The sequence below is a fragment of the Chlorocebus sabaeus genome, chromosome 8, assembly GCF_047675955.1.
Source record: "Chlorocebus sabaeus isolate Y175 chromosome 8, mChlSab1.0.hap1, whole genome shotgun sequence".
Classification (NCBI taxonomy): domain Eukaryota; kingdom Metazoa; phylum Chordata; class Mammalia; order Primates; family Cercopithecidae; genus Chlorocebus; species Chlorocebus sabaeus.
The window spans coordinates 30,470,061-30,491,277 of NC_132911.1; the positions used below are offsets into that span (position 1 = coordinate 30,470,061).

The following is a 21,217-nucleotide window of genomic DNA, read 5'->3' on the forward strand; positions in this document are numbered from 1 at the left end:
AGTATAAAGAGGCTTATCCTGCGGAGTCTGTCTTTCTGAATTGAAAAATTAGTTATTCTACACTAAACAAAGTAGAATTATAGTCTTTTCAAAGGTCTGTGCCAGATAACACAAAAAGTTTGCTTACATAAAAAGTTTGCAAAAACACTGAAGCTTTGCTAGTTATTTGTTGAGATTTGGCCAAACCAATTCTCTTGTCACATTTTAGGGCTAACCCTTGAGAAAGGTCTATCCAGTTGTGAGGACTTTGTCTGACTAGGATCTTACAGAAAACAGGAACAGCTGTTGAGCAGGAAAGGTAATACATGAAAAGAGACCGCTCAAGACTGCAGTTACATGCTATATCCTGTTGCACTACGATGATTATTACTAAGAGAGTTTTTACTTTTGCAGAAGGTTAAAAAGAAAAATCTATGACAAGAGCATGAAAAAACTATTTGTGCCACATTGTTTAAATTACTGTAAAAAAGACTAACTGCATAAGCATAAACATTATTCTCTATTATTTGCTAAAAAGTCATTAAAAACCTATTTAAATTGTGAAATCCCAAAACAAAATAATCTTCTGGAAATGGCTCTTGTAGAAAACGGCATTGAAATATAATTAACTACAATTGCTTCCAACATAAAAATTTAAAAAATCTCTCCTCAAGGAAACACTGAGAGTATGCAAACCAATTTTTCTTATTAAAAATATTTTACAAGAAACTATAAAATATTGAAATTGAAGGAATCTGCCATATCTGGCATAGAACTGTAAATTATATAATAAAGTGTCAAGAATTATAAAATTCTTGGTTTGATGACTAATGAAAAAAAATAATCCTGCTTTCAGCTCAAATGGCACAATCCCATCAACAATGTATTGAAACATATCAGAAGCAAGAATCTAGTTTTAAAGATTTTACCACTATTGCTTAACCTTGATCATATTACCCTCCCCTTATAATTGCATGGAAATAATTCTGGTATGTCAGAAGTTAGAAATTGATGTCCTGTGTGATATGTGTTAAGATTATTTGTATATTTTACAAAGGACCATATGATTTATATTTCCTACCACATTTACACACATTAAAAATCGTTAAATGTTAAAAAATATATAAGTAAAAAAAATTTGGAAAAACTTGTTATGTCTTCTTTATTTCAATAGACAGAAGACTATTTTCAGTGTTGTGGATGAAAGGATTCTTGGTGCCATGGAGCTGGAAGACAAAACACCACAAAGATTTAAATAAACAAAAAATTTAGACTAATGGTACATGATAGTATAGTGGAAAGAACCTGAGTTTAAATTACAGCTAAAGAGATCAAAGTGCTTATCTGCCCTTAAGTAGCCACAGGATCATCAGATCCTATGAAAGTTATTTAAGGCTCTCTGAGGAGTAGTTTCCCCATCTGTAGAAGAATAGCATCTCTGCATCTCTCTAAGGTATCCTGTGAAATTAAATGTAATAAAGGACAAAATGTGACTGGGACACAGGGCTCACTCGAGCACTGTCCTTTAGTTCCATTTTCTGGTGTTGAATACAAGCACCACAAACAATATAGCGACAAATGGGTCCAAGAGATTTTCACATTTTTAAGAATGCAGTTCCTGTAAGTGGGAGAGGTGATTTCTGTGGAATATTTACAATCATGATAACTCAAAGATGTGATTATAACATTGCAACTGCCTCCTTAATTTTTTTTAGAGTGACTTTTGGATATAAGTAAATGACTATTTCTTTTTCTTTTATTTTAATTGGACTAATATAACCAAAGAGGTAACAAAACAGGATTGAGAGTCATAGCTGGACTTGATTCCAAAGCTATCTTTTTTAATATCACAAATAGCTGAACTATTAAGAACAAAAGAAAGCCCAAACTATGAGAACCTTTCTGAAACAATTACAATCAAGATTTTCTATTTCAGAAATTAAAGTGTCCACTTTAATTCATAGGTTTGTCCCATCTACTATGCTTGGTGTTTATGATTACAGCATCAGCAATGATATCAAATTAATAAAAAAGGAAAAAGCAGAGTCATAGACTTTTTTCCTCTTTACTTTTTCCCCTTTTATTTATTTATTCTTTTTGAGACAGAGTTTCACTCTGTTGCCCAGTATGGAGTCCAGTGGTGTGATCTCGGCTCACTGCAACCTCCGCCTCCCAGGTCCAAGCCATTCTGCTGCCTCAGCTTCCCAAGTAGCTGAGATTACAGGCATGTGCCACCACACCTGGCTAATTTTATATTTTTAGTAGAGACGGGGTTTCGCCATGTTGTCCAGGCTAGTCTCAAACTCCTGACCTCAAGTCATCTGCCTGCCTTGGCCTCCCAGAGTGCTGGGATTACAGGCGTGAGCTACCGCGTCCGGCCTTTTTCCCCGTCTTTTATCGTTTTCCGTATGTTCTGTCTTGGGTGAAAAAGTTCTAGCCCTGTGTAAAGTCATTTACTGAGGCAGGGAAGAAAGGGAAAGATACAGAGATTATTACAATACCACCTAATACTCACATCCCTTATGTGAGAAAAGCACACAAAAAGTACTACAGAAGTACGACAGAGATTGTCCTATGGTCCTATGGGAGAACGTTAAGTTGTTCAACGTGGCTTGAATGCAGAGGTGGAAGTGGTGGGAGATTAGGTTGGATATAGAGGACTGTGTAGCTCTGCATTCCAGGCTAAAGTATTTGAATTTTATCCGACAGGTTATAGTGAATCAGTGATATAACTCCAATGCAGAGGTGCTGATGTAATCAGATTTCTCAATTAGAAACAGAACTATGTCAACAGGCTGCTTCTTGCTCAATTCAGATCTATGGCCTACCGCCCCTCAATTTTTTCCTACGTATCAATTTGTAACAATATCCAGGGCTTAGAAACTTTTTAAAAGAAATTCTCTGGGCCTGATGCCTCACACTTCTAATCTCACACTTTCGTAGGCATGGGCAGGAGGATCACTTGAGGCCAGGAGTCCGAGACCACCCTAGGCAACACAGTAAGACCTCATCTCTACTAATATACATATATTTTTTGAGACTGAGTCTTCCTCTGTCACACAGGCTGGAGTGCAGTGGCGTGATCTTGGCTCACTGCAACCTCTGCCTCCCGGGTTCAAGTGATTCTCATGCCTCAGCTTCCTGAGTAGCTGGGATTACAGGTGTGTGCTACTCAGCTAATTTTTGTATTTTCAGTAGAGAACAGGGTTTCGCCATGTTTTGCCTCAAGTGACCTGCCCACCTCCACCTCGCAAAGTGTTGGGATTACAGGTGCTCAGCCTCTACTAAAAATTAAAATTAAAAATAAAAATTAAAAATTATTAAAAATAATTAGCTGGACATGGGATGCATGCCTGTAGTTGCAGCTACTTGGGATGCTGAAATGGGAGGACAGCTTGAGCCCAGGAGTTTGAGGTTTCAATAAGTTATGAATGTGCCACTGGACTCCAGCCTAGGCAACAGAATGAGACCCTGCCTTAAAAAAATTATCTTGCATTTCTCTGTATAAGATATTAAAAGATGGTTATTTTTTATTTAAAGTACCTTTTATCTTCAATGGTAGAATATTTGGTTGTTAGGGTAACGTTTTCTGCAGGATAATTGTTTTTATATTTTGCTTTAACTCTGATAAACGCACATTTCAATTTCATTAAAACACCTATATTCTAATCATGCTATTTTAGAAGTAGAATTGAGCATTTTAGAAAGAAAAATTTTCATGTTACAGAGCAAACTATCAAGTTATTCTACCAATACATTTTAATTAACCCTATTCACTTACACCAAGATACTGTATTAGATAACTGAAAGAAAGAGAACGGTTGTTTTATCTAGTTGAAATTTATTTTCCCACTTTAGTTTACTCTGTTTTTCCTCTATCAAAATCATGTATGTTTCACAGTAGATAATCTAGAAAATGCAAGAAAAAATTCTCTACACACCCCAAATTTTTTTACCTGAAGATAGACAAATTAAAATGTTGGTATATTTTATTTCAGTATTTCTATTTCCATATTTATGTAGGTAAGTTTTCATGATATAGTTTAAAAAAAATCACATCATTAAAAACCCTTTAATGGTTGCATCATATTTCACTGTATCGATTAACTATAAGTTACTTAACTATTCCCTACAGTTGGGTTTTATTGAAGAACACATGAAGGATATATTAGTGATATTGACAGTTTTTTTGCTTGAATTTTTGACAACTAGATTTCCACCCTCTTTGCCCAACCCATGGGCAATTCTACAAATCTGTACAGAAAAATGACTGCTCTCTCTCCCTCTAACTCATCACTTACTGTGAATTTCACTCACATAAATGGACACAGTTAAAAGTAACAACTCAATAAAGCAAGCATTAAAATGTGAAACTCACCATAAACCCAAGGAACTTCTGGAGGTACATCTTGATTAGGAAGGTAAGGGTATGTGGTTTGTGGTAATGGCTGATGAGAAGCATATTGTGAAAAAACTGGCTGCTGAAAATTATAAGCAGGTATTTGAGATTGAAAATACCCATTCACTGGCACAAAGCCATTTGCTTGTGGCTCCCCAGCAAAATAAGTAAAATATTGAGAGTACAGAAGATTAGAATGTGCACCCTGGGCACACTGTGCACCCTGACCACTTGCAACTGTGGTCAACAGCCCAGAAGGAGGTGACTGTAGTTCATATGATGTTATCCCTTGGTATGTCTGGGTAATGCCATTGCCATTGCTGCTGCTGTAATGATAAACACACCAAGCAGAGTATGGATATGAAGTTCCAAATAAATGCTCAGAAGAATTATATGTTGGGGTACATGCAGACTGTGGAAGTTCATTCCAATATGTGGCAGTATTCTGAGTTAGGACTTTTGAATTTTTGTCATTCTGTTGTTCAGAAAGAGAGTACTCTGCTCCTTGATTCACATTAAGGGTTATATGTCCAGATGCTCCAAAAGTATGCACAGTATTGGGATTCAATGTATTCTTCATGTATTTGTCCTCTGACTCAGTTTCTGCAGGCTGTAGTTTGTTGATCTGCAGAGTAGGAATTTTGTTCTGGATACAAATGGGTTCTGGAGAAGTCATGCATGAGGAATTTTTAATAGATGAATTTACTGTATCATTATCTTGAAGTTCGAAGACTGTGTCATTCATTTCTAGATCAGTATGGATATCTTTCACAAAACAGAAAATTGGCTTTGAGAGCACCGATGCATCAGGCACAAGAGAAACATCAGTTCCTGGGTTTATATCAGAAAGGCAGGATTTTTGGGAGGGATCTGGGGAATTTTTAAGAAATTTCTGCAAAAGTATCTCACGGTCTGGGGAAAATGTGCCATGTGCACTTTTTTGGTCACAAATTGCAAAAGCAGCACAATCTTTCTCATTACTTTTTGTTTCCACAGCACTAAAGTTCACATTTCTTTTCCTCATGCTATTTAAATTTTCCTGTTGTCCAGTGAAGTGGTCTGGCGCATCAGATGAAACAGTTAAGTCTATTTTGCTTTCTGACTTTGATGTGCAAGTGTCTTTTGGGTTCTCTAAGGGTAAAAGTGAGCCAGGTAGTGATCTTTGCATTTCAACCTTTTTTGACGTTAAATGATTTCTTTTCAGATTGTTAGATGAACTTGATACTATTTTGTTTTCGCTTTGGGGATGAGATCCTGTAGTCCTATAAATATGGATACATACATAAAAATGACTTTAAATATATAGTGTCACAAAATTCTAATGGAAATATATATTTGAAATTTTTATCCAGGAGAAGAGTTCTTATTTACGTTTTCCCATTCTATTGGCACTATACAAGTAACATTTTCCTAGCTCGACTGTCGTGGTTTGGATTTAGATACTTTTCCTACTGAAGATGATATGCTCTACATTTTAAATGTATTTCCAATATTGTAATAAACTATTTTGTGCTTTAGACATTTTCTAATGGAGGCTTTTAAAAGTAGAAAACTATCACTAGTCAACTGTGCAGTGTAGTTTTTTAATTCATACGCCTCCTGCCTGCTGATGATCTTCATTACTTGTAAATAGCTATAAGTAACTGGTAAACTACCAGCTGTAGTTCAAAACTACCAGTTTTGAAATGCCAGTTTTGAAATTTGCTGTTCTTCAAAATGCACGAGTTAAAAAAAAAAGTAATCTTATCACTTGTCCTATTTTTAAAAGTCCCTTTTTGGTTTTAAAAGTCCTTTTTTGGTAAACCACTTATAAGCCCCATCAATTCTTTAAGTATTGTATCGTATCTTTCTTATTCTGTGAAACAATCACCCTTTTCTAACCCTTGGCTGACTTCTAACTATTCTCAGAATATTCTTAACCTTTAAATCACTGAAAAAGCACATTTCACATGACTTTAGCCTTTAATATTTGCAGAATGAAGTTCAAATTCCTTAAGCTGAATTTAAGAAACTGTATAATTTCAAACAAATTTCTTTTTCCTTAGCTTATTCTCATCCCCTAAGTTACATGTATGATCCAATGACATTATATAAATAATTGTGTTTATTCTAATTGTGTTATTCTAATTGTTATTCTAATTGAACAAAATTGCCCAATTTTGTTCAATTTTTTTTTTTCCACATAGGGCTGATAGGAACTCCTACCTTGGATGCTTGAATGTTGCATTTTCTCTGTTGATTTTTGTGACATCTTTCATGTCTACCTGTGTTTAAAAGATACAAAGAAAATCTTCATTAGTGATGACAAACTGTAATAAAAGTAATTATTTCAATATTAGATATCTGTAATTGTTTGTTCGACCATCATCTAAAGTTAAACTCATTAATTATCACTTCCCTGCAGAAAGTAGTGACTCTCCTAGACTTCCCATATTTCACATATGTTTGGAGTAACTTTTAAAAAAAGAAATTTGCAACATTCTTCTTACCTTCACAATTTTTTTTTTTTTTTTTGAGACAGAGTCTCACTCGGTCACCCAGGTTGAAGTGCAGTGGCATGACCTTGGCTCACTACAACCTCCGCCTACCGGGTGCAAGTGATTTTCCTGCCTCAGATTCCTAAGTAGCTGGGACTAAAGGTGCCCACTACCACACTCAGATGATTTTTGTATTTTTAGTAGAGATGGGGTTTCACCATGTTGGCCAGGCTAGTCTCGAACTCCTGACCTCAGGTGATCCACCTGCCTCAGCCTCCCAAAGTACTGGGATTACAGGCAAGAGCCACCACACCTGACCCTTAAAACTAATCTTGAAGTCCATTTATGACTGTTCCCTCTTTTATGTCCTTTCTTGTATACCAGTTGTGAAGCCCCATCGATTCTTTTAAGTCATGTCTGTCAATAAAAATTTTCCTTTCTAACACCTTTTACTAAGCCATGGCTGACTTATTACTATAAGTAGTACTATATACAGTACTACTACGTACTACTATATATACTTCTATAGAAGATGTATATGACTTATATACTCAGAATCTATCTGTTAAATCATTGGAAAAATGAATTTCATATGACAGCACACTTCAATGTGCACAGAATAAAGGTCAAACTCCTTAGGTCTAATTTAAGATATTCCATAACCTGAAAAAACCTTCTCCATCCATAGATTATTCTTACCCACTAAGTTAAATTGTTCCAGACTTAATTTAAAAATATTATATATATAGACATAAAAAAATTTTTTTGAAACAGAGTCTTACTCTGTCTACCCTGGTTGGAGTGCAGTGGCATAATCCTGGCTCACTGCAACCTCTGCCCCTGTGCTCAAGCAGTCCTACTTCAACCTCCCAAGTAGCTGGGACTACAAGTGTATGCCACCATGTCTGGCTAACTTTTTGTTATTTTTAGTAGAGATGAGGTCTCACCATGTTGCCCAGGCTGGTCTTGAACTCCTGGACTCAAGCAGTCCGCCCCCCTTGGCCTCCCAAAGTGCTGGGATTACAGGCGTGAGCTATCACACCCAGCTGCATATAGGTTTCTTTTTTAAACTTCTGAACTAAGACGTATTGAACAGCTGTAAGAGAAACCTCTTAGAGCAGAGCTGAGACAACTGTCAGTAAGGGCTCTGGAGGCCAGACTGCCTGGTTTAGATCTGCGTGCTCCCATTTACTAAACTCTGTGACCCTGGGATAGTAATTTCCTCTATGTCCCAGTTTCCTTATCTTTAAGTAAGATAATAGGAAATACATCATAAGGGGTTTTGTATAAAATAAATCAGTACCAAGTACATATTAAATGCTTTGGACAATTTGTTAAAATGTATTTAATATAGGACTTTTAACTCCTTGATAATTATCTTTTGAAAAAAATATCTGTCCTATTTCTCCATTCGGATGATAATGGTCAAGAAGACAGGCTTCGTTAGCCACTTTTGAATATTCACTACACTGGGCATAGGCTTGCTATACAGAAAAGCTACTCAATAAATATTGGTCACTCACTCAGTGTTCGCAATATTGAACTCTCCCTTAAGAAGCTTTTAAAATTCACATCCTTCCAAAAAATGTTTTCTAAGTTAAAACATTTATGTTTAAGAAGTAGACATTTGCAAGGTATCACCTATACATATAATTTATGTATCATTTTATAGATAATATGAATTGTTTAAATCAGTATTATAGTTAGTAAATTCATTTTGCCAGACAATTTACCATTCTCAACTTTTAGAATTCTGCAGACTACTTGTTTGCTTATGAGTAGACTTGTTTTCAAAAAGAATACTTGTAAAAGTTATGTTTTAAATCATTCATACCTTTAGCTTTTTACAACTGGAAATAGTAGTATTCTTCTGTTGTTCCTGAGAGTCTTCACATTTGTCTACAGTGCTAGGTCGTTTTTTAGAGGATTTTGAAATGTTTTTGTTTATGCACTCTGATATTGGGGGCACCATCATAGAAATACTAAATTTATTGTTATTTTCCCCAGGTTTTACAACATGAATATTCATTTTTTCTTTTCTCTTCAGCTGTAAAATCTTCCTTCCGTTATATAGCATTTGGCATAGAAAAAAGGAAATAGTTAGTTCAGCATTTTTAGCACATATAATCTTCATATGTTCAATCGTTTTCATGACTTTCATAATATGGGCCATTTTTCCTAAATCTTTCCTAGGGGCAGACATTATATTCTTCAGCAGTGTAGAAAATTGACTGTAGTTGTATTCTAACTCCATCATGGTGCTTCCATAATTTATGGATGTTATATATGGCACAAAGTCAATATATGTGGAAATAAAATACTTGGAGTTCTTCAGAAGCTTTTTTATTTCTGAAAGTTCTTGAAGTTCTCTTGAGAGCAAATGAATAGCATATGAGCGATTAACAGCTTCATCATATTTGTAGATAATATCCAGATCTTTCTTAAGTTTGGAAATAGCACTCTCTATCACTTTCCAAAGGCAAACATCTGTTGAGTTATCTTTAAGAAATGAAAAAGAAGTCATTTTTTCTTGGCACTGAACCAGCTCAGGAAGAAGTGACAAATCAAACCAAAGCATACCTCGAAACCTCTGTTTGCCTAGTTTCTTTGCTATTGAGTTTTTAAGAAAGTGAATTGTTTCTGAGACCATGACGATTTCAATATACATTTCAATAGCTTCAGGCTTTAAAAGTATAGCCTCATGGCTGTGGTTTTTCACCACGTCTAAAACATTTTCTTCTGTGATAAAAATATTATCCATGTTATCATCTTGTAGCATTTGAAAGTATTTTTTTAAAATTTCTAAGTGATCTGTACATCTCAAGGTGAGATCTTGTAATTTTTTAAGGTCTGCAAATTCAGCTTGATCCAATATCTCACTAATACAATAAATATCTGGGTGTGCAAGCAAACTACTGCTAAACTTAGAATTTTCTATGCTAATAGTTACTTTGTTTATTGGATGATCTGATTTTCTGGAGGCAATTATAGTATCCTCCTCAAGCCCAACAGGGGAAATTGGTTCATTGTTTAAATCCTTAGACAAAGTATCATATATCTTCTGCAACTTAGAAAAAGCACATTTATTCACTCTGAGTAGCCTTTCTTTGTCCTCCTTTTGTGAGTATTTTTTGCTGAAGGATTGTGTTTTCTCTTTCCAAACAAGACTTTTTGCAGCATCAAAAAAGATATGTTCCAGACCATAAAGAGATATTTTAATACGTACCGCCTCGTTGTTCTTAATAAAATCAACCTTTGAGGAGATCATTTCTATGATAATCCACAGATGGTCCTGTTTTCCTGGATACGAATGAACTTTAGGAGAGTCCCCACATGCACTGATCAACTTTAAAGTACTTTTTCTTAAGATTTCCAGGTCTTCTAAACTATCTCCAAAGTTAACTCCACAAGTAAATGGAACAGAAAGAGAAAAGTCAAAGCAATCAGAACAATGCTCCATTATGGCTTCACATTCATTAACCTGTCGTTTGTACTTTAAGAATACATAGTATGAATTATTTTCCCTTTTTGTTTCTTCAAGTAATTCAACTAATTGATCATGGTAAGTCTGTAACTCACAGAACGCATTATATTTTAATCTTCCTTGGAAACCAGGATAGAAATTAGACTGCTGTTGAAATCCACGTGGTTTTCCAAGAAGCTCAGCGTACAGTGTTTCATCATACCAAAGCAAGCTTCGGAATGTTGGTTCACCTTCTAAGCGCCTTTTTTTGTTTTCAATGAATTGAATTGTTTCCATCATCATTTGAAGTTCTACCAAAGTGTCAAGAGCAGATGGTTTTAACGTGTGTTTGCAATTATTCCATAGGTTTTGGTCTACCAACCGTTCTCTTGAAATCAGGATTTGTTCAACTGAACATTCTTGCTTTCTTTCAAAAGCTTCCACAAATAAAGGGAGAATATTTAGACAAATCTTAGTTTCTTCCTGTAGAATCTGCAAAGATGATGCTTCATCTGCCCTCTGCAAAATTTCAGACAGATTAGCTATAAGGGCCGTATGATTAGCTGAGCAATGTTTTTCTTTAAGTTCACTCATGTATGATGCAGGTTTCTTCAGAAGAGTAGTGACTTTACAGGTTTCAGAGTGGGCAGGTAAAACAGGTGTATGATTAACTCCTAGAATCCCTGGTTTGGAAATATAGGCTATTTCTGAATGTAATGTCAAGTCAGACTGCGAGTCATTGCTAACTTTAATTTCCACCTTCTCTCTTTTGTTAAGCGGATTAGAAACTGTGTTCTTCAAAGAGACTGACTCAGTAGTAGTATTTTTAGTGCTTAGATGGGAATCAATCAAATTAGTTTTAATAATTTTCTCATTTAAGCAGGATTCTTCTGAGATCTGATTCTTTTGATTTTTGTACTCAGTATTAACAGTTGATCCTTCAGTCATGCTACTTTTGTAAACAGAATCTTTGGCTTTTTCCATTTGTTTAACTTTCCACATTATTCTGTCCTCAGTGTCTTTCTTCACAATACATGTTTCTGAAGAGGAGCCTTTTACATTATCTTTTAAAAGCAGAGAACTATCACTGGAAGATAATTTCACTATATTTTCCCCATAACTTCTACTTTCTTCAGTTACTGATGCTATATCCAACTCATAATTCTCAGTGACATTTGTTTCATTCCCATCTGTATGGAGGCAATTACCTGAAGAGCACTGCTCTGTCTTAAGCAGCTCTTTTCCTCTACAGCTCTGCTCACAGCATGGTATAGTAGCGGATGCTGCAAAAGAATCTATAGTAAGAATTCTCTGATTATCCAAGTAAGATTTTGAAGATTCTCCCTCACTATCTGTCACTGCAGAGGCTGATAACTGAGGAATACTGTACTTTTTACTTGCTATCAAAGTTAGGTTTAATGGGTCCATAAGGAAGTTTCCTGTAATAATGCTTTGCTTGGATCTCTCAATAGGAGCTGTCCATTTTACTTCCAGGTTTCTTTTATAATCAGATAAAATAAGGTTTTCTTGGTAGAGATCATTCAAAAAGTGCTTCACATTTGAATCTAACACTGAAATAAGTACATCAGTTTTCACCTTTGTGCAACCTATGCAAGTTGCATCATAATCGTTGCCTGTATTATAATTTATATTTTCTTTTATGCAACTTAAAGATATGGAATTACTTTCATTTATTACTTGATTAGCCTCACAACTGTTTTCTTTAGTTGTATCTTTAACATTATGATTTGCCGAATGTTTTTCAAGCTTTTCATATTTACTAGTGCTAGATAAAAACTTTGTATCAATTTGATTTTCTTTTTCAATTAGTTTCTCATCCGAGTGATCTGGGGAAAACAGACATCCAGTTTTTCCAGAAAAGGGCTGATGTTCTTCTGATAAACTTGGATTGCTTACACTGCTATTATAATAAACTGACTGACTTGTACTTTGGGATGTGGAAGATACAGGCAACTGTGATTCAGGATGTTCCTGATTACAAAATTCTCCCACGTGAATAGTGGGGTGACTTTTTGAGACACTGCTAGCCATACTTTTCCTAGAAAGGCATTTTTCCTCTCCACTTGTTTTGCAAGACTTGTGCTTTGACACATAGGTTAACGATTTAGAAATATCAGCTTTTGGAGCTCTTTTCTTTCTCCGTTTGTCATATTTTCTTTTTGACAAAAAATGCTTAGTAGAATAATATTTTCTTTGAGACACAGAACTATAACCTTGAAGGTCACAACTTTCCCAGAAATTATTGCATATTATTGCATATGATTTTGGTAATGGGCCCTTTCTTTTTTCTCCTACTTTAGTTATAAGCTGCAAAGATGTGTGAACTCTTCTATGAGCTTTTTTTAAGTGAGTAACTGCTTTGTCTAGTTTTTTGGAAAGACATTTGCTTTTACATAAAGATGCTTCACCACTTAGGATATTTAGGACACTCTTAATGTGCTTTTCTGACTGTGAAAATGTTTTAATTCGTCCTTGGGATAATGAAGAAAAACACTCAGATGAGTCTTGACTGGTTAGCCTCCTCTTTCTCCCATAAATTTTATGTTGTCTTAAATCTTTATGTATGTTCTGATCCCTGGAAGATGTATGTAGCTTCCTTTTGCTAATGCTTGATTCTACCTCCTTTTTATTTTTGGTATCATTGTAGTCAGTTTTTGATTTTGTAAAGAAACATCTGCTTCCATTATCTATTGTTGTGACATTAGAAGGTTCACTAGACAAAGATTCACTGTTTTGATTTTTAGACCTATGATTCACATCTGTATTATGACTCAAGTCAAAAGAAAGGGAGATTTCAGATTTACTCATTGGTCCTGATTCTTGCCTTATATTATCAACTTTATCTTCACATGGATAATCCGAATTTTCACCAGAAGGCTGGGAATAAATGTCAAATCCTAGAATTTCTCCATCTTCCTTATTTATTTCTGGTTTTGTGGCTTCAGTTACATGTGTGCAGAAATTATCTTTCAACGCAAGGGAGTCAACTGTCGGGCTGAATCCTGGCCTAAATATATTAGTAATTCTAATTTGTAGATCTGGAAGTAAAATTGGGCTGGGAAGCTCTGTTTCACTGCTTTGTGTAGAGGAATAAAAATAGTTACTTTCCTCAGAATAATGCTGATCACTATTTTCCCTTCCTGCGGTGCTTTCCAAAACTTCCATCTCTCCATTATCGAGTGCTAATATACCTTCCCAACTGATACGAGACTTCAGAGCCTTATATGAGGTCACAAATTCCTCACAAAGCATGTTTTCATGGCTGTGTGTATCTTGTTGAAATAAGAAAGCATCATCACAATCTTCTAATTCTATTTCAATTTCACTTTCCAATTCAATGCTTTGAAGAACTAAGTTCTCATTTATTGATTGATGAAATGATTCTTGTGATTTATTTTTATCCTTTTCAATTTCACAATCAGAAACCCTATGTTTTACTAACAAACCAAAATCTGGACTTTCAGAAGAACAAGTTTCTTTAAACTGGTATATTTGGTGTTCGTCATTACTTATACTTAATACAGGCATAGTAGCACTAGCTATCTGTACTGCAGCATTTGAGGCTACACACACTGAAGAACTTGCAATTTCGGGAAACGCTGTGGAAGCCAAATGCTCTACACTTCTTCCAGTATTTTCAGTATCTTTTTGTTTCATGGCACTAATGGTATCTTCTTCACTCTCTAATAATGCAGTTGCTGCTGACACATATTTTTCTCTGCAAATCAAGTTAAATGTGGCAGAAAATTCTTCAGAACTCAAAATTTCTATATTGTTGTAATTTTTGTCCTCCTTTTCATCTATATAGCTGAAATTTTCATTTGTATGAGAATCCTGCTTTCTGTCTCCAGATGAAGCATTATTCTCTTTAGCCTCATTTTGGCTTTCTTTATAATTATCTCTTTGTTCTCTGAAATTAACATTCAGGCATATATCGTTTAACTGTGAGTTACAGAACAGACTGTGATCCTGACCCCTATCTTCAACATAAGCAGTTTCTTTATAGTCTCTCTGAATGTTCTCTAATGACACTGGTTCATTTTCATTTTTCCTGTGGACACATATATGTTCTCTAGTTATGCTGCAATTTGAATTGCCATGAGCTGTTTCTATGTTATAAGAGGAAATAACTGTATCAATGAGCATTTCTTTGGCCTCGGGTATGTCTTTTGGTTTCGGGAAAGCTTCAGTTATAATGCTAGCACAATTTGCATTTATTTTCTCCAATTTCAGTTCCATTAGCTTTTGAGAAACGGCTAAACTTGTGTGAATGTTATCCTCATACTCCACAGAGTGCTGAGGATGCTTTTGTGACAGGCTCTCTAAACTTGGAGTAATTTGCCATTCCAATGTTAGATGATCTAGTTCATCCTTATCCTTTATGGTAGATGTAGATGATTTTGGTATTTCTAACTCTTGAGTAATTAATATTTTATCACAGCTTTTCTCGAAAGAATTATGACTCTCACTCTCTTTGTATTCTTGGTGCAAAACAATGTAATTATCCATTGGACTGATTTTTGTTTCATTAGTGAAATCATTATCAATTTCTTTCCACGAAGTTTGCTTTTCTTCATGTTTGGAATTGTCCTTCAGGTCAGTGAAGTTTTTCATCTTTCCAGTATTTTGAAGGTATTCATCAATGCTTACTTTCTTTTTGAGTGGAAAAATTGTAGACATTTGGTGACCAGTCTGATAAATGGTTTTTAAATCAGAAGACTGCGATTCCTGAGAAATACGACTATTATACTCTTTTTTATAAGCATTACCTGACTCCTGTTGGGCTCTCTGAACCTTCTCCTCACTGTGGTTTTGGTTCTCAACCTCTGACACTACATTTGACACAGAAATTGGGAAGGAAAAATTGCCTTGGTCCTTACATTGCCCTGCCATGGTAACTTTATTGGGAGGTATGCAGTCATAGTCCTCAGAGCCTGTGTTGTGAGCCCAAGATTGTGAATCATTAACACAAGTTTTAAAGCAAGGGGCATCCAAACAATTAGTAAGAACAGCACAATCACCAGGGACAACTTCTGAGGAGGAGGCAGAATTAGATGGTGTTGATTTTATTTCTGAATTAACATTATCTAAACTCTTCTCAAATTGCAAAATCTCATTTAAGCCTGCAGTATTACTCCGTTCTCCCATACTTTCTTCTCTCCTCATCAGTCTTGGGTCTTTGATGAATTTTGAAGTAGTAACTGTGCTTGAGCCAGTATTGTTGTGAAGAGGATAAGCAGCATTAAGACTACTTAAAATATTTTTAAGACTTGTCCAATTTAACAAAAGGTCACCATTAACACTTTCTTTGGCATCACTGGGCATAAGTGAAAGGTCTGAATCATGTGCAAGTACTTGAGAAGTGTCTCTAATTTCTGCTAAATTGTGCTCTGTCTGTCCATTGTATGCTTCAGGTATAGAAATGTTTCCATTTTGTACATTTCCATAGGAGTTAGAAATATGTGAGTTGGAAGGATTTATCTCTGAATTTAGTACATTGCATAAACAGTTTTCTTGAACAAATGGATCTACAGGTTTCTTGAAATGCTCAAAGATGACAGTAGCATCTTTTCCTTTTCCAATTCTTTTGGCCACTGTACAGTTATTCAGAGAGCATGTTCTTTCTGTGGAAATAATAAGACAAATTTGAAAAAAAAGTGTTTCTATAGACAACTTTTATACAGGTACATTGTGTCAAGTAATTTTAATTGAAAGTTCAGCTAATAACCTAATGATGATTAAAATGTGTTTTCAACAGAAAAAGCAGAGAAGGGGATGATTAACAAATAAAATATAAATGATGTAGCATGAAATTCTCCTAGTCTAGAAACCTTAATAAAGAATATTTGCCATGAAAATTTAATTCTGACAAATAATAGAAAAAAACTGAATAGGGGCCGGGCACGGTGGCTCACATTTGTAATCCCATTACTTTGGGAGGCCGAGGTGGACATACCATGAGGTCAGGAGTTCGAGACCAGCCTGGCCAACATGGTGAAACCCCGTCTCTGCTAAAAATAATAATAAAAAATTAGCCAGGTGTGGTGGTGGGTGCCTGTAATCCCAGCTACTCAGGAGGCTGAGGCAGGAGAATTGCTTGAACCTAGGAGGCAGAGGTTGCAGTGAGCAGAGATCATGCCACTGAACTCCAGCCTGGGCAACAGAACAAGACTCCATCTCGGGGGCTGGGGGCAGAGGTGGGGAAGAATAAAACTAAATAGGAATAAAAACATTTTCCCAATAGATAACAGCTCTCTTAATTTTCTATATTCAGATGTTTAATATTAGTATCTACATGTAAGAAGGCAAAATAATCTCCCTCTATCTACTATCATTACCTTGCTTCTCCCTCTACCATGGGAGAAAAAAAAGGAAAGGAACGGGAAGTGAGGTGGAAAAATAGGGAAAGGAAAACCCAAAAAGTTCCATAAAATCTTTCCCAAGAGCCAAAGCAAACTATTATTCCTCTTTTGCAGTAAAATAAATGTTCCTGCAAATAATTTATGTAAACAAAAACCTGGAAAATAAAAGCAAACTTTAAAAATAATTTATAAAAATTATTTCTAAAATTTCCTAAGAAACCTCATGTAATCATGAACTTACAAAATGCATATTTAACAAGTAAATAATAATTTCTCATAAATGTTCACCAAACATTCACAGCTAAGTAACAGACTAAAAATACCTTTACTAAAACAGGAATTAATGAGAAATTGCTTGTGACATCTACAAAATATATGAAGTTATCATGTCACTGACGAGTACCACAAGGTTCTTTTTCACAGTAAGAGAGCTATGTTGAAGATTTCTAAATTCTACTACCATTTGTGATTTTATTACTCACAGTAAGCTATCATGGAAATACGACCACATATGAAGAGATGTAGTTCTTAAAAGAGTAGGGAGTATAATGGAGAAGAAAATGGGAATGTAGACTCCTACACCACCTTATCCCAAAATAAAATTTGCTATTTAAAAAACTCCATAAAACTACTAGAAAAAAACCATGAATGGATGTTTTTATAATCTTGGCATAGGAAAGTACTTTTAAAGCATGACTGAAAATCAGAAAACATGAAAGTAAAACATGATGTCAATTACATATAAATTAATTATTTTAATAGGTCAAAATGCATGATAAATAATACTCAAAGGAAAAAATAGGTAAAATTATCAACAAACACAAAAAGATGCCCCAACTCCACTAAATAAACAATAAGATCCATTAAAAAAACTTTTTAAACTGGCAAAAATTTGAAAGGATGATTAATGCTATACAAATGTAAGCACTATTTAATATGGTTCGTGGAAGTATAAATTGATACAAATTTCCTGGAAAACAAGCTGACAGTATTCATTGATACGTTATATGTAATCATTTAAAGCAAATCCATTCTTGCTCATTTACTATTCTGATAAACTTGTACGAATACCCAAAGTTCTATGGACAAGGATTTTCAGTAAAATAACCCAAGACAGTTGAAAGCTAGAAACCTAACTATACATCAATATGAGACTGGCTAAATGAATGACATATCAAAAATGATAAAATTACTATGAACATACGTTATAACAAATGTCCTAGAAGACAGAATGTTATGCAGCTATTACAAAGATTAAGGTGGATTAATATGGCTGGGCAAGGTGGCTCACGCCTGTAATCCCAGCACTTTGGGAGGCCGAGGCAGGCGGATCACTTGAGGTCAGGAGTTTGGAACCAGCCTGGCCAACATGGTGAAACACTGGTCTCTACTAAAAATACAAAAAACTAGCTGGATGTGGTGGTGTGTGCCTGTAGTCACAGGTACTCAGGAGGTTGAGGCAGAAGAATTGCTTGAATCTGCGAGGCGGAGGTTGCAGTGAGCTGAGATCATGCCACTGCACTCCAGCCTGGGCGACAGAGTGAGACTCTGTTTCAAGGAAAAGGGGGAAAAAATGGGTTAATATATACCAATGTGGGAAAAGAAACCTAATTACTTAAGTTTACGCCGGGTGAATCTCCTGAGGTCAGGAATTCGAGACCAGTCTGGCCAACACGATGAAACCCTGTCTCTACTAAAAATACAAAAATTAGGCATGGTGGCATGTTGCCTGTAGTCCCAGCTACTTGGAAGGCTAAGGCGGGAGGATTGCTTAAACCCAGGAGGCGGAAGTTTCAGTGAGCCGAGATGGTGCCACTGCACTCCAGCCTGGGTGACAGCGCAAGACCCCATCTCAAAACAGGCAAACAAGCAAAAAAACCCTAATTGCTTAAGTTTAATAATTTCACTCTTACAAATGTGTGACAAATGCATATTAACATACATGTAATATTAACAAAACCTTATAATACATGGATGCCACGTCCTGTTTTAAGTCTCTGATGTACATTAATTTAATCTTCATAACATTTCCATTTTATTGATGAGGAAGTGAAATTAAGAGCAATTTGCCCAGAATCACACAGCTTATAAACAATAGAATCTTAATCTATATTATGCTATCTCTTTAAACTTGATAATGGCATTTTTACTTTATTCCCTTTTTGTTGGCATTCTCATCAAATGACAATTAATTGCAGAACAAATCCAACATCCTGGGTGCACCAAAATCTCACAAATCACCACTAAAGAACTTACTCATGCAACCAAATACCATCTGTTTCCCCAAAAACCTATGGAAATAAAAAAAAATTTAAAAAGTAGTAAGAAAAAACCCCCAACAAATCCAACATCTTCAATAGAATATGGAAACTAACAAAACCAGATTACAATCAATAAAGTATACTACCAAATAGTTATTAGTACCATATATTTGGTGATGACAGAAACGTTATCTACGGTAGCCACTAGCCACATATGGTTACTGAGCATTGAAATGTGCCTGGTGTGACTGATTAATTGAATTTATAATTTTATTTAATTTTAATTAATTTAAATTTAAAGAGCCACATGTGATTAGTGGCTACTATATTAGATACTGTAGGTCTGGTGTACTCTAGAGGGAGATGAGTATGCTGATAGCCAACACATGTGGCTATGACTGTTGGCATAATACAGGTATTCTCTAAAGTTAATCACCCTGAACGGCATCATCCTTTGATTAAAGTAATAAGCTATAATACATTGGGGATGGGCTGCAGTAGAAGTGGGGAAAGGTCCCTATCTGTTATCTCTAATATAAGCCTTCTGGTTGAGGGGAAATGTGGACAGGACAACTAGGTAGAAAATCATCAAGGAAACAGAAGACTTGAACAAACTATAAAACAAGTAGACCTAACAGCCTATGGAACACCCTGCCTGGCAACAGCAGAATATAGTACAGTTGGCCCTATGTATTGGTTAGTTCCAAATCCATGGATTCAACCAATCATAGGTGAAAAATTAAAATAAAAACACAAAATAACAATAACAATATAACAATAAAAATAATACAAATAAAAAACACAGTATAACAACTATTTACATAGAACAAATATGTTATTGGTATTATAAGTAATATAGAGATAATTTAAAGTATATGGGAGGATGTGTGTAGGTTATATGCAAATACTGAGCCAGTCTGTAAAGGAATTTGAACATCCACAAATTTTGGTATCCATGGAACATCCTGGAACCAATCCTCCCCCACAGATACTAGAGGACTACTGTATATTCTTTTCAGTTGCACATGGATCATTCTCCAGGAAAGACTATATGCTAGGTTATACAACAAACCTCAATAAACTTAAAGGAAAAAGATAATACAAATGGTTTTCCAACTACAATGGAATGAAATAGATATCAACAACAGAAAAATTTTGGAAATTTGCAAATACATAAAAAACACGGTCTGAAAAAAACCAATGAATTAAAGAATAACAGATCAAAATGAAATTAGAGAATAAATTTGAGATAAATGAAAATTACAACGTAATATATGTCATGGGACACAGCTAAAGTAGTTGCTTCTAGAAATTTACAGCTATAAAGACCTATATTAGCAAAGAAGAAATATCTGAAATCAAAATCTAACCATCCACCTTAAGACACACATACACATGAAATAGCAAACTAAATCTAAAGCAAACAGAAGAAAATAAAGAGAGGAAATTAATGAAATAGAATTATAGCAAAAAGAATAAAATCAAAATTGGTTCTTTGGGAAAAAAAAAGATAAACCTTTAGCCTGACCAAAAAAAAAAAAAAAAAAAAAAAGAAGACTTTAACTAGTAGACTCAGAAATAAAAGAGGGGACATTACCACTAACAGAAATAAAAAGACTATTAGACTATTAAAGGAATACAATAAACAAATGTATGCCAATAAATTAGATAACTGAAATGAAATGGACAACTTCCAATAAAAACAGCAACTACTGAATGTGATGCAAGAAGAAACAGAAAATCAGAACAGACCTACAACAAGTGAAGAAACTGAATTAGTAATTGAATACTACCCACAAGGAAAAACCCATTCCCAGATGGTTTCCTTGGTGAAGTCTACCAAATGTTTAAAGAAGAAATAATACCAATTCTTCATACATTATTCCCAAAAATAAAAGAGGAGAGAATAGAATACTTCCCTACTCATCCTATGGAACAATATTACCCTACCACCAAAACTAGACAAAAATATCAAAAAAAATCGGTAGACCAGTATCTCTTATAAATGTGGACACAAAAATCCCCAATAAAATTGCAGCAAACTGATTCCAGGAACATATACAATGAATTATACACCATGACCAAACCAAGGAACTGCAATGTTAACACCTAAAATCAATTAATGTAATACATTAGATCAATAAAAACAACAACAAAAAAACACACAACCATCTCAACAAAGAAAAATCGATTGAGAAAATCCAATAATCTAAAAACTCTCAATAAATTAGAAACAGAAGCAAATTTCCTCAACA

General features: G+C 34.9%; 1 protein-coding gene across 1 annotated transcript in view; it reads right to left on the reverse strand.

Moving 5' to 3' along the window:
• Nucleotides 1-1,167: 1,167 nt before the first annotated feature.
• The window catches only part of TEX15 (testis expressed 15, meiosis and synapsis associated), a 59,370-nt gene continuing 39,320 nt past the window's right edge, over nt 1,168-21,217 (reverse strand). The window contains exons 6-9 of the mRNA XM_007962107.3: nt 8,690-15,963; nt 6,584-6,642; nt 4,358-5,640; nt 1,168-1,205 (exon numbers count right to left, since the gene is read on the reverse strand). Of these exons, the coding sequence (XP_007960298.3) occupies nt 1,168-1,205; nt 4,358-5,640; nt 6,584-6,642; nt 8,690-15,963 (8,654 nt within the window). The remainder of the gene's footprint in view (nt 1,206-4,357; nt 5,641-6,583; nt 6,643-8,689; nt 15,964-21,217) is intronic.